A 14,891-nucleotide genomic window follows, 5' to 3' on the forward strand; every position below is an offset into this window, starting at 1 on the left:
TTTATTATTCGTGTTCTGTTTCATTTTGGTGTTTCTACAGTGCTTCTATGGTTTCTTTTATTTCATCTTGTGCTTTTTCCAATTCTCTATTTTTGTTGTCTTGGAATTTCTTGAGTGTCTTCTGTACATTTTGGTTGACCATATCCAGTATCATCTCTATAAAATTCTCATTGAGTACCTGTAGTATGTCTTCTTTTAAATTATTCTTGTGGGCTTCATTGGGTTCTTTGGCATAGTTTATTTTCATTTTGTTGGAGTCTGGATAAGTATCTGTTTTCTTCATTTCCCTCTGGTTCCTGTACTAATTTTTTGCTGTGGGAAAACTGGCTTCCCTGTTTTTTCTGTCTTCCCGTCATTGCCCTTGGTGTTGTTATTGTCCCTGTACTGTGTGCAATTAAGTATTTCCTAACTTGTAATAATAACAATGGTGATATTTAGAATGGAAGGGTAAGAGCAGATGGAAAGCAAAGAAGTTAAAGAAAAAGGAAAAACAAATAAACAAGTAGATTAAAACAAAACAATGAAACAAAAAAAAGTTTCAAAGATATAAACAGGGAGAGATAGTGTACTAATCAACAGTAAGTGGAACAGGCATTAGAGAAACAGAGAGAGGATTGAAAAAAAAATAAATAAATAAATAAATGAAAAAAAAGCTCCAAGTTCAAATGCAATAAGGTTTCAGTCTTAATAATTTTGGTGTTTGTCCCTCAGCCTCCAATCCTGGAGATGGTGTCTCAGAAGTAGTTCTGTCATTGTCTCATCAAAGGGGAAAAAAAACAAACCAAACAAAACAAAACAACACAAAAAAAAAAAAAAACACCACAAAGTGTCCCAAGTTCAAATGCAATACAGTTTCAGTAAGTTTTTCAGTATGCAGGTGTAGTTCGGTTGTTGTCTCATCAAAGGAAGAAAGAAAAAAAAAAGAGTCTGGAGACAGATCTGTGAATGGCTACCTGCATCTGTGGCTCACCTGCCTGCTGCTGTCAGCCTGCTGTTGCTGGAGGCTTTATTTATGCAGATCTCAGGAGTGAGCTTAACACTCACCTGGCCCTGCAGGCTTTGTTTATTCAGAGTTTTCCTGGGTGTGATGCCACTGCTACAAGCTTTCCCCTTTCCAAGCACACTGTGGGAGGTGACACTGCACCAGCTTTCTCAGGCTTGTGTGTTTATTTACAGCTCACATGGTAGTGGTCTTCCCCACTCTCCTGTGGAGTTTTCCTCCCACTGCCACTTTTACAAGCTTTCCCGCTCCTTGTTGCTGGGCGTGTGCTGCCACTCCTGCCTTCTCCAGCTGGCTTGTTGTGAGGGATTCCCCTCCCCTGCTCTTTGGCGCTCAGGGTGCCCCACCCTCTTTGCTATGTGTCTTTTTTGTTGTTATTGCTTATTATTCAGTTTTTTTTTTTCTTTTTTCCCTGGGTGGGAGTTGGTCTTGTTAGGTTGACACAGATGGGGAGGCCAAATTGGAGCCAAATAATAAAGCAAATAGGCTTAAAGCAAGCTTTATTGAGAGTGTGCTCTCAGGCGAGGTTCACCGTCCCCAAAGAACAGGGCTGGAGAAGTCGTGCCTGAGAAATGGCAGCCCAGTTTTTATAGCCTAGGTGAAGTCAAGAGCTTAAGGTATTGTGGGGCGTCGGGATAGGTCGAGGTTTGGTTGGGAGGAGCTCAGGGTAATATGGATCTGTAGGATAGGTCAGGACCCATTGCCTACCTGTGGGAGTTGCCATGGTAACTAGAAGGGGAGAGGAAGGAGGAGGGTGAAGCAGGAAGTCTCTAATCACCATGCGCAGAAGTTGCCATGGTAACCACGAGAGGAAGGAGGAGGTGGAGTGGAAAGTCCCTGATCACCATGGGGTGGCTGCCCACCGGCCAAACAGGTCTGTCCAAGGGGCTATGCTGATCTGGCCCAGGGTTGTCTGTGGGAGTACTGCGTACGACCGCTTAGCTCACCTTGTGGTCTGCGTCTTCCCAAGCCATCTGGGTGCTGCAGTCTGGCGGCACGGGAGCCCTCCTGGTTTCTCCATTTAACGTGAAGTGGAGATGCTCTGTGCAGGCTGGAGGTGTGGAGGAGTCAAAGTTTTGCCTTTTCTCGATGGTTTTCCCCGTAAGGTGTATCTCCAGCATCTCTCCAAGATTTTACTTTAGGAGGCACGCTTTCTGCTTCCTCCCTTTAGCCACCATCTTGGAATCCCTCTTCCAGGTGAATTTGGTCTGTTTTTATCTTACAGGGATGCTGCTCGGACATTTCATCAATGGTAAAAGAGGCTCAAAAGAAAGTGATTGAAATTATACAGCAAAGTGTTAAGTGCATGGCACAGTTAGTAGTTCTGAAAGGGAGTAAACTATATTTTCTGGAAAACAGTAACAAGACTGCCAGCCTCCAGGTAATTTAGCAATGTTAGTTTTGAAAAGACTTCACCTGAGATGATGTTAGCATCTTATAATGATGTCACTAAACATGACAAGTTCATTTCATTTTTAAAAACAAGTTGTACTTTTAGTAGTTTGGCAGTAAGATTTAAGATTGTTTCTATCTAAATTGGTTAAAATATAACTGGATAATTTTACAAACGTTTAAAACCCTTTTGGAGCTGTGTTCATGGTGGCATACAGTTGTAATCCCAGCATTTGGGAGGCTGAGGGAAGAGGATCAAGTTTGAGGCCAGGCTGGGCTACGTAGTGAGACACTGTCTCAAAAAAATAAAAAGAGAAAACAAAACAAAACAAAAAATTCTTTTAGGTCCTTGGTTTGATGATAGCTGTCTAGTCTACCCTGGAAGGTTTTCTCGCCAGGTCAACATGTAAAAAGCTGCAATTCTAGAAAATTTGTATCTGCTTGTTTTAATTATTTATAGTAGTGAAAAAACAGGACATTATGTTAGAATGTTACTATGTTCCAGCAAAACGTCCTAAGATATTAAATATTCTTTCCAACATGTTAGATATGGAATACTGAATACAGATTTGCTAATTTTATTCCTAATAGACTGTTAGTTCTTATTCTAGAACTGCTAGTTGAACTTAATAAACCTGAAATGTATTTTTTATTAGCATATATTAATTCTACAAAGGAGTTTCACTGTGATATTTCTATACCCTTGAATGTATTAAAGTCCATAAAACAAGCAAAAATAAAACTTACTTTATAATTCTTAAAAACTTTGTAAAACCTGAATTTATAAGTTAGTGCTTGAAACTTTTCTAGGAGGAATTCATGGATGCTGTTTGCGATGGTGTAGGCTCAGGAATGGACATTCTGTTAGATTCTGGACTGAAAAAAGCACAAGAGCTTCAGCAAGAGCTCTTACAGCAGTGTGTGCAAAATGAGGTAAGATGAGTAAAAGAACGTTCCGTATAGTCCCAGATGGTTAGAAAGTTGAATTTATTTTTTTTTATTCATTTATTTATTTGCAGTACTGGGGTTTGAACTCAGGGCCTATACCTTGAGCCACTCCACTAGCCCATTTTTGTGAAGGTTTTTTTCAAGATAGGGTCTCATGAACTCTTTGCCTGGGCTGGCTTTGAACCGTGGTCCTCTTGATCTCTGCCTCTTGAGTACCTAGGATTACAGGTATGAGCCACTGGCTCCTGGCCAGAAAGTTGATTTTAAAAAATAGTTTAATGCAGAGAATTAGATTTTTCAAATTTATATGTTGTAGGTTTTGTCACTTTTTTTTTGGCAGTACTAGGTTTGAACTGAGGGCTTTACACTTGCTAGGCAGGTGTTCAGCTGTTGAACTGTGCCTTTCAGCCCTTTTTTCTCTGGTTATTTTTGAGATAGGGTCTTGCTTTTTCCCAAGCAAACCTAGACCTTGCTTATATTTTATACTTCCCACTGAAGCTGGTGTGACAGGTAGACCCTCACACTCAGCTTTTTTCCATTGAAATAGGATCTGGTCAAATTATTTTTTATTGAAGAGGCTGATGATAACATGATGTCACTGTGATCTTTTCCCAACTTAGTCTCAAATTACTGTAGCCTCTGTTTTAATTCTTTGCTGGATCCTGTCACAACTATTTTCAAGCACAGAAGAGTGTGGGAGTGACACCTAGTGGTCACTCTGGCTTTTGATTATCTTTTTCTTCCTTATCTCTGTTAGGCCGCTTATATTAAGAATAAAAGCTAATGTTTATTGATCCAATTATCATGAATTAAAAATTTCCAGGAGCATTCAATTCACATCACTTACTTCACCAAGATACAAAACCAGTGAAGAGTTCAGTGACTTCCTAAAGTGTGCTTCCCCTGGCTCCAAGTGACACATTTAAACAGGAAGACAATGCTGTCTCAGAGGCAGTGTAGGAGGAAAGGTCTGGGACGTGACATTGAAGATTGATTGAAAGCTGTCTCTGTCAGTTTCTGCTTTCCATTCAGCAAGTTCTCCCGTGCTCTGACCTCCTTTCTTTTCCTGATACACATTATAAACCCATCCGAGGGTGTGAGCTATTTATTTGAATAATTTCCACTTCAGTTACTGGCTAGATGCTTTTTGTGTAACGCTGGTGAGACTCAACTTTTCAAGGGAGGAATCACTGCCATGACCATAGGTTTCAATGAGTTGGAGAACCCTGTCCAGACACCCAAGCAGAAACCACTGAGCCAGGATTTTGTGTTTGGTCTGACTCCAGAACTCATTATCCGACATAAATAAGTTGTGTAAATCATTGCTCATGCGTTAATTTTCTTTATTGAGAGTTACAATTAGTGAAGATTAAGAAGATTAAGTTCAAATCTTATGATACTGAGAGTGATACTCAGACTTGTCAACTCTTGTAACAACTTGTTAAAGTCACCCCTGCCCCTTCTATTTCTCTTGCTGGAGTCACATGGCTGGGGCAGAGCTACCTGGGACATTTTCTTAGTTTCCTGAGATCTTACCTACTAGGATGTCTGGTCATTTACACACACATGGATTAATCTAGAAAAGTAGATCTTGTGGAGGACAGTTATCTTCTACTTCTGGATGATTGTCTGAGGAAGGTAATGGAGTAAGCTAAGTTTTTTTCATTATAGGAAAACCTTGGTGTTAATGCTCTTACAGTTCACCTGAGGTGAAACACTGTGTATAAGCCACAGTGACTCTCCGTCCTCTCCTCAGACTATAGGGCTGTATAGATTTATCTCTGTGCAGGCAAGTGATGTCAGAACTGGGGAAAGATGGAATATTAAGCTGCACTCCTACTTCACATGTAACCTTGAGTAACTCACCTGTGCCTTGGTTCAATTTTAAAAATGGGGATGACCATGCTTACTTCATAAGTATATGAAAGTATACAAGAGTAGGAAGTGTGTATTCAAGAGTGCTAAAAACAGAGCCCGGCAAATCTTAAGTCACTCTTCTAGCTTGCACATGTTCTTTTCTCTGTATATGTCTGTCACTTTGTGTGTTTTACTTATTTGTTTTAAAAGATGAGCAAAACAAAAGGAGCTCAAATTCTCACTAAATCAAGATCTAGGGTCTTGTGCAGTTTCAGTAGACATGAGGCTGATCAGCTTCCATATGCAATTCTGAGGAGAGGGGATAATAGTGGACTGTGGGATCACATTCAAACCATCGCTCATCTCAAGATTGGATTTGGTCAGACACAGCACCATTTATCACTGAAGCATTCTGTGTATCCCTAGAATCTATCAGTAGGATTTCTGCTGGCAATGAGTGCAAAAGAATATGAATTCATAAGAGTAGATGATGTGGTGTGTGACAGCAGGCTTGTTGGTGGCAGTTAAAGCAGTGCAGACATTAGCTTGGTTATTGTTTTGAGGAAATTCTCAGAAAGGGGTCAGAGCCTTCTAGCATACCATCTTCATGCAGAACTTGGTCCTCCTGCCTCCCATTTTCTTTCTACAGTCTGCCAAAGCTGTACATTGTTATTCATTGTGGGATTTTTTTTTTTAGCTTATCATATTTTTATAATTTAAAACTCAACCTGCAGCAGAAAAATAGACTATCAAAAAAAAAAAAAAACCAACTAGAAAATAGACTTCAACACAAGGCAGTAGAGTTATAATTCTAAAGCTAGATTTGTGGGTGGAGGAAGAACTTGGATATTCTTTTTCTTTTCTTCTCTTTTTAAGCACAAAGAGCAAATTCAAGTTGGACCTAGAGAAGAGTTGGTGGGAGAGCCCATTAAATACTTAGGCAGAAACTAAGCTGCTCCTTTGGGGTTAGCACTGAGCAGCACAAAAGCAAAGGTTTGATTTAGGCGGGGCTCCCACCCTGGTTCTGAGTCTTAGGAGTTAGGACCCAGGATTCATGTCCTTATTTATAAAATGAGGAAAATACCATATGACATAAAGCTGTAATTGAGAATCAAAATAATAAAATGTTTGTAAAGTTCTTAGAGCATCTAATATTTGCTCAATTTGTAAGTTACCTCACTTCTAAGGGAAGCTTTGCAACTTCATATCTATAAATATTTAAATAAAAGGAAAATCTTTTAAATTCTTGTTTTGGTAGTATTTATGTTTGAACTCAGGGCCTCACGTTGCTAGGCAGGTACTCTACCACTTGAGCCATTCCACCAACCAAAAAGGGCAAATCTTATTATTGTAACAGACATCAGAGAGTGTCTACAGTACTGTAGAAATCAGTGTGTTTTGAAGGAAACTCCAAGTGTATGATTTAGATACTCTAACACTATTTGAATCCCAGAGACAGACCTCAATCTTCTGGCTTCTAGACTAGAACTTTTCCCTATCTGATCTCATTCAGCTCTAGGATTTTTATATTTCTCAGCTATTTACGTAATAAAGTATTTTAACATTCTCTGTAGGAGACCAAGAGGATTAAAGTGAATGCCACTGAATTGATCAGATCTCTTGAAAATACCTTTTCTGAATGGAAAATAGTAAGAGCTTTAAATTGTTTTTGTTTACTTTTGTTTGATGATCGTTACCATTATACTTGCTTCAGTTAGAGATGTTTTCATTTCATTTTTTATCATTAGACAAAGATAACTCCATTGTACATGTTTAATTGAAGTATGTACAATAGCTCTGTACTTCCTCTTAAATATCCTAATTTACTGGTAATGATTGATAGGCTAGTAGTTAATAATAGATATAAGATTGCATAGAAAGTTATAACACTATTATGTTATATTTGTTTTTGGTACTGTTATATTTGGTACATAATGTCTGCTGTGTTATACTTGTTTCAGCTACTGGTTTAGTACCTGTCAGCTTTTGCTATATGTTATTTTAATAATCAGTGTGCTCAAAGACTTTAAAATACAGGTAAATTAGGCAAATTATCTAATTTGCCTCAGGTAAATAGAATTATATGAACTAAGTATATAATCAATTTTTATATTTTCTATGGCTTGAGATTTCTTATTTAAGTAAAATAAATGGGAGATGCTATATAAAATTGAACTGTTAAAATTAACCAAGTTTATCGCATGGTGTTGGATAGTAAGCAGAACTATTCCTCTATTCTGTTCTTATGCAATAGGACTTTAGTTCAAATTTAGTTGAAAATTCTTTTGAAAAATGGTAGTTATATTAGTAATTACTGTTATTTTGGTTTTGGATTATAAAAATGGAGTTAAGCACTGGTGAGGAAATGATTCTTAAAGATAAGGTTCTGGCAAATTGAATCTTATCTTAAATCTAATTGGATAAATTTACTGTCAAGTGGCCTGTTTTATGTTTTTTGAATCTTTATTTACACAGAAAGTCTTCAGAACTGAACTACAAAAAGAAGATTCTAGATACCAAGATTCTAAGAAGATGGTTAATCTTGCCCCAGAATTCTTGAAATTAAAACATTGCTTAGAGAAAACCATTCAAATTATTATGTCTGCACTGAGAGGTATACACTCTAAATGGAATTTGTAATCAGAATTCTTTAATTCAAGGACTCTCAGACATCTTTTCTTTCCTAGCCTAAGTCATAACTGAAGCCCACCTAATGCTCCTCCATGGATATTAATTACCAATATTATAGGAACTTGTGTAATTGAATTCCACCTGATGTGTATGTGAGCACTTTTGCCTCCATAATTAGAAAAACCAAGTGCTTGTCTATCAGATAGGCACTTCAGCTGGGTAATAAAGTAATTTGGAATTGTCTTGATAGGGTCACTTTGAGTTAAAAGAGATCTAGAGTCACATAACAGTAATAAATACCTGATAGAGACTGAAAAGGGTAAGTAACTTTTTCCTCTCTTCCCTAGGATGCCGCAGTGATGTACATCTTCTCAAAAGTTGTGTTGAAACAATTTGCAACTTGACTAATAACATTCACAATGACGTCAGTGAGCCCTCTGCTTCTGTTGACAGCTGCGACAATAAAATACCTCAAGGGGAACTTGAGTCTCTAGCTAAGTCACTCCTCTTATGTTTTGAATCTGAAGAAAGACCCAATTTGTTGAAACTCTGGGAATCTTGTAACCAAAATACCAGAGAAGAAGAACCAAGCAGGGCTGGCTGCAGCAAAGGCGCAACGAAGCGCATCTATGAGCTTCACGCCCCCGCCCCAGCAGCGAGCCCAGAAGGAGGCCCAGTAGGATCCAGTGGGTGTGAGGTGTGAGAACAACAACAAGAACGAACGCGTGGTCGACAAATTTCCTCATGAGAAGACAAAAAGGAATCAGTGTAATATTTCAAAGAACTCCATGTCCAGTGGCCTCACATTGGGTTTGGACTACATAAGCATCCTGGAGTCCTGGTTTCAGAGTGCCTGAATGTACCCCCAGAAGTTTCTCAGCAGACAACTTTAAACGAGGTGTTTCCCATGCTAAGGTATCAGAATAAAATTAGGGGATTCAGGACCAAAAGAATAGTTGTGTCTAGTTTCTCATTGCCTTGAACTTTAAAGGCTTCTTTTAACGCAGATAGGCTGTCTCTTGTTGGTTCATTAGTCTGTTCATTGATTGTTATTTTCTCAAGAACACACTTCAGTCTGTGCCTTCTTTTCCCGCCAATAGCTGGGATGAGGTTATGGGGAAATTGCCATATATGTTTAACTAAGGCAGCTTACCTTAAGTTCTTATATCTAAACTCTTCTCTGAAGGGTTAGCTGATTTGTCATTTTGAATAATATGCATATTCTGGGTGTAATTTCCTGTTTCTTCCCAAATTTTAAGTAATTACCTAAGTGTAGTATAACTAGGTATTAATGTGGCCTGCTGGCAGAATAGCCTACTGTGTTATCTATGTTCCCTAGCTGGTTGTTGTTAATATAATTTAAAACTAGTTAAGTGTTACTGGAATCACACTTGGAAGACAGGAGGCTGGTCCTTTTCTTGACAGTACTTGATTTGCTAAAGGCATAATGAAAAGGTTTCTATGTGACTCGGTGGAGACTAAGGATCCTTGTTATATTTCACAGCTTTACAAACCCTTTACAGTCAAGTAATAAAGGTAAATCCACTTGTAGGATCTTACATTAAGAAAATAGGTTGATATTTTTAACCTCAAGGATACATATCATTTTAAAAGATACTTAATAGCCCCTTGGGTATCATTGAGCAGTTCCTGGAAAGTAATTCTTTTAAGTAAACCTTATCCTTTCATTCACCCTTCTCATTTGTGGAGCCACCTGTATATTTGGCATAGCTAGCTGAAATTGGCCGTTGGTACCTTGAATAAATTTGCTGATTCCTAGTTAGGGGCGATTATGAACAGATACGAGTCATGTAGTCAGAGCAACATGCAGGGACCATCGGCTGTGTTTTCAGGTGGTTTAAGTGGTGCAGTGAACCGGATTTGCTTCACTTTCTTTTTTATTCTTGGCATTTGACTTGTATTATTGAGAAGTTCTGTGTATTTTTATCAGTCAATGCTCTGGGCAAGAAGCACTTTTTATCAAGTTTGATGAACTGCAGCTGTACATATAAGGATTGTTCCTGAAGGTTGTACTTCCTTAAGAACTTCTGAGATGTCAGAATGATATTTTCATCTCTGGGTCAGTAGTTAATCTTTAGTTTCTGCTTTCTAAACTCATGACTATATTGTTGGAAACTTTTTTTGTGTCTTTGTAAAATTTTTTCATATTTATATTTATACTAAATAAACTTGTTATACTGTATTTGAATGAATGGTGAAAAAATGTATTTGCTATTAGAATCATGTGCACTGAAAAGAAATGCTACAAAGAGAATGCCTTTAATAAATCTTTTCTGCTTCAGAATTGTCTCTTGGTTAAGATTTTTTTATTTATTAATTTTTTCCTGATTGCTGTAGTAACTGTGTTGATAATAGGTATCCTAGTGTTGCAAAACAAACACTAAACAAATATTAAAGTTATTATATATGATATCTTCATTTTCTTTCTTTTTTTTATTTTCAGTTTCATTCTGTTTTATTTGGTGTTAGAAACTGAAGCAGGTGCTTGTTTTGTCTAGTTGAATAATTAGCATACTTGAATCTGCAGAGCCAATAAGCCCTTGAAGTTTTTGTCTAAATATGGAAAGGAAGAATTCACCTCTCACAGGTGAGGGGAAAGGTATCAATAGTTTGATTTAATTTAAAGAAGTTTGAGCGGGGTGTGGTGGTACATGCGTACAATCCCAGTGCTCAGGACACTGAGGCTAGAAGATGAGGAGTTCAAGACCAGCCTGGGCTACAAAGCAAATTTGAGACTAACCTGAGCTATGTAGTGAAACACTGTCTCACAAAGGAAAAAGCAGAGGTTAATGTGCAAACTTCCTGTGCATGAGTCATCAAAGAAGTCTGTGCTCTGGATTTTGCTAGTTATCGTCAAACTGACTGTTTTCATCTCTCTTCCTTTGACCAACATTTATAGAAATTTTATGTGTGGATGTGGGCGATTAGCTTGTTTTAATGTCATCCGACAGCTAGGTTCACTCACTTATTCCAATAATCATTTACTCAATGCCTGGTACATTGTTTGTGCATGGAGACCTGAAAAGATTAGCTGCCTTCCTATCACAGACTTTTGCAAGGCCCAACCTGTTGGATGTGCAGGTGTTCAAAACATTTGGACACTAGATGTGAGCGTACAGGAGAACCACCAGAGCCCTGCTGACTTATTCAAGACAATTCAGGAGTAAACATTAGGATTAAGCAGATGGCACCAGGGACTGTGTATATTTCCTACACCAAACAACCATGAATACAGAGAAAAGGCTTTCCTAATTCTGAATTTACAATTGCTTTAGGCTTCCTAATCTAGAAAAAGCCTTCTAGGTTGCTCAGTGATTTATCAGCCTGGATCATCCTGCTTTGTCCAAGGGGCTTTTTTTCCCCTTCTTAAGAATCTCTGGACACATCAACATATTAACTGCGTTTGTCTTTTGGTCATGGGTCCTCCCTAAAAGATATAAGCATTGCTAACACTTTCCTGTGAGTTTACACTGAAATTCTGTTAGATACTTACACTGGGTTTAGTACTTTCCAAACAGGATCTCATTGAATTTTCACAGAATATCACAATAATACATACAGTGCCATTGTTGCCACCTTTTGACAGGTAACAAAATTGTCTCAGATTTAAGTAATAGCACAAGCTCATGCAGCTGGAGGCACAAGAACTGTGACTGGCTTGTTGAATACCAAAGCCTGTACTCCACCACTGCTACAGTTCACCATCTGTATGGACATTCAAGTCCAGCTCCTGCTCCACACATCTCAGTTGCTTTTAAAGGAAGAGGATCATTTTGCAAAAATCCCTAGAATAACAAGAGTGTAACACTAGTCTGAAAGTTTTGCCTTAATACAGAGATTTCTCATTTTTCTCTGTTTTCTTATCTTCCCTAATCTCCTTGGCAATCATATCCCCCCACGCAAGGTCACATCAGCCCAGATGATGTGGTCAGAAATGTGCCCAAGGCATAATCAGGTGCTGTGCACACCATAGGAACCAGCTGAAGATGCACTGGACGCTGAGGGAAATGTGTAGAACAGCAGCCCAAGGACCTCCCAGCTCATGCAAATCAGCAAGGGGTTGGGGTATTTGCAGCATGGTGCTTTCAATGGTCTTCTCAAGAAGAGGGATAATCTCAGCTGTCTGATCCCCATGGCCTTTGTATCACCAACTGCTCTCTGTATCTCCTCTCCCACTCCAGAATCCTCCATGGCTTCTGCTCCTTGAATGCTGTCTTGGTCCCTTCCGGCTCAGCTCATCCTGTCTCTTGCTCTTCCTCCTGCAGACTGAAGGCATGGAGCGTGGGAAGGTGCAGGGAGGAGCCGGGAGCTGGAAAGCGGGGGTCATGGGGCATTGTTGAGCTTCGCCCTCTCTCTCCCTCAGGATCTCAAGCTCTCTTCTCTGGAGTCCGTGTCTCCACCACTCCAGTTCTTATCTTCACCTGCCTCATCAAATACATTTCTTCCCCAAGCTTCCTTCCTCCTGACTCGCGCTTGTCACTCTCGTGGCAGCAGAGTCTTAGCTCTCCATCTCCCTTATGCCCCCACTCTCCAGCTGGACAACTGTTGACTTTGCCCCCATGTGGGTTTGAGTGACCCCACACGTCTATATGTGAGAGGCTTGGTCCCCAGAGTGGCACTATTGGGAAGTGACGGGAGCTTTATGAGGCCCAGCAGGAGGTCCTTGGGTCACTGGGGGTGTGTCCTGAAAGGAGATTGGGAGACTGTGGTCTTTTTCTCTTTTTTCTGACTATTTGCTTCTACCCATGTTCCCACCACGATGTGCCAACATGCACTGTCCTCACCAGAGGCCAAACTAATGGGGGGTCACATGATCTTCGTCTTTGAGCCTCCAAAACTGTGAGAAAATAAACCGGCCTTTACTTCATACATAGCCCATGTCAGGTATTTCACTCTAATGATGGAAAGCTACCAGCACACACCCCTTCCTTTCCACTCCCACCATAAGCATGCTAACTTTTTGTTGCCTTGTGGCCAGCACTGCATTCTCCTGTTCCATTCTATCCTTCCAGGTCTTTCCATGCAAGTCTTCTTAGATTCCTGGGTACAGTTCCTCCTTTCCTTTTATTTAAGAGACTTCCATGATCACTACAGAATCATACTCAAATACAGAGCCTGACATTTGACTCCTTCTACAACCATGCTCTTCCAAATCGCAACCTACTCAAATGTGCCTTCTTTACAAGACTCTTTCAGTCGGTGATCACTGAATGCCTGTGGTGTGGCAGAAAGTGTGGCAAAAATAACAAGACAGCCAGGACCTCGCATCCTAGGGGAAGACAGCCAAGTCAGCAGCCATGACCAGATGGCATGACCAATGCTGGCAAGGGGACACAGGAAGCAACCGACCCCCACGTCATTATGTCAGATCAGGCCTGGAAAATGAGGGGAAGTTAACCAGGTGAGGAGATGGGAAATCAAGTGTCTCAGCTGGGAGAACAGTACAGGCAACAGCCTGCAAGCAGGACAGGCCTGGCACATGGCCCGTGAGCTGGGATTGATGGAAAGAGGGGGCAAGTGGGGAAACTAAGGCAGGAAGTGTCCTCAGGAGTCCCAACAGGGAGTCTTGTAAACTACATAATGGAATTTGACAATTAAAGGGTTTTAAGCTGCAAAGTGACTTTTGTTATCTATTTTTTTCTTCCTCAGTGCTGGGGATCAAACCCAGGGCCTCACACATTTGCTAGGCAAGTAAGTGATCTACCACTGAGTGACATTCCCAGCCCAGGAAGTGATTTGGAATTTAGATTCTACAAAAGTCCCTCTGTCTGTACTGTAGAGAATGGATGGGAGAGGAGGAGACTGGTTGGGAGATGATCTCTGGAAGGCCTGGACTGGGATCATGGTAGGGTGGATGGAGATAAGTGTGTAGATTCTGGAGATATTTAGGAGGGAAGACAGACAAGACATGGAGACCTGTTGAAAGGAGGCCTGATAAAAACGGAGGGAAAAGCGTGATGCCCAGATATTTAGCTGGCAGATGGGGTGCAATTGACTGAGATAGGAGATGACGGAGGGCTTGTGGGGAGGGGGTTGCTAGGGCTGCCATAATGAGCACCATTAACTGGGTGACTTAAACAGTAGACAGTTATTTTCTCAGTTCTAGAGGCCCTAAGCTCACCATGAAGATGTCAGCAGAGTTGGCTCCTGAAGCCTGCAAGGCAGAGATCTGACCCAGGCCTCTTTCCATGGGTAGCTGGCCATCTTCTCCCCGTGTCTTCACCTGGTCTTTCCTCTGTATGGGTCTGTCTCCCAAATTCCCATTTTTATAAGGACACTAATGATATTGGATCAGGGCCCACATTAACGGTAATTTAACTTGATTACTTCTGTAAAGACACTACTCCAAAAAAGGCCATATTCTCAGGTACTGGGGTGAGGATGTCAATATCTGAGTGTGTGGGTGCGGGGGTGGGGTCACACGAGTCAACCTATAACAGGAGACATAGGAACTTAGTTTTAATCTGGGGATTTGCAAGAACTTGGCCCATTCGAGTTGTGGTGCCCAGTGAGAATGCAGAATGAGTCTGAAGTGTGAGGAGTGATGCACTAGAGGTCTTTCGTATTCTCACACTGCAGTGTCTCTTCCTTTGTCACATAGGCTGTGTCACTCCAATAAGTGGACATGTTGCCTGAGGGGCTTTCATGAATCATTTAGCTCCCATAGTACTTTTATAATGTAAAGATAATCACACTCCCCATTTTACAGAAGACTGAGGAAAAACATCTAAAGAATTTGAAGATTTGTCCAAGATCACACAGGGAGAATTAGAATTAGGCCTGAAATCGAGTTTAAAACTCCAGTTTTGTACTTTTTTATAAATATAAAACTCCAATTCTGTACTTCTTATAAACGTTGGGGGATAGATAGAAGGAAGGAAGCGAGGGGATGGACGTGGGGAGTGGATTATGAGGAGCCTATGAGAACTTGACATAGGCACAGTTGTACTCAATGATCTGCAGGCTGAGTTTGGCACAGCCCCAGCCACAGAAGAGGATGAGGGCAAAATGTAGCACAGCTGCTTTTTCTAAGATGGTTACC

At 40.3% G+C, this 14,891-nt stretch overlaps 1 protein-coding gene across 1 annotated transcript in view; it reads left to right on the forward strand.

Annotated features, from left to right (window-relative positions):
- Kif14 (kinesin family member 14) overlaps window positions 1–10,154 on the forward strand; it is a 66,541-nt gene extending 56,387 nt beyond the window's left edge. Inside the window, 6 exon segments of the mRNA XM_074048686.1 lie at window positions 2,226–2,381; window positions 3,203–3,325; window positions 6,772–6,846; window positions 7,673–7,811; window positions 8,176–8,496; window positions 8,499–10,154. Of these exon segments, the coding sequence (XP_073904787.1) occupies window positions 2,226–2,381; window positions 3,203–3,325; window positions 6,772–6,846; window positions 7,673–7,811; window positions 8,176–8,496; window positions 8,499–8,524 (840 nt within the window). The 3' untranslated portion in view covers window positions 8,525–10,154.
- The last annotated feature ends 4,737 nt before the right edge of the window (window positions 10,155–14,891 follow it).

The sequence above is a fragment of the Castor canadensis genome, chromosome 11 (genome assembly GCF_047511655.1).
Source record: "Castor canadensis chromosome 11, mCasCan1.hap1v2, whole genome shotgun sequence".
In the NCBI taxonomy this organism is placed as follows: Eukaryota; Metazoa; Chordata; class Mammalia; order Rodentia; family Castoridae; genus Castor; species Castor canadensis.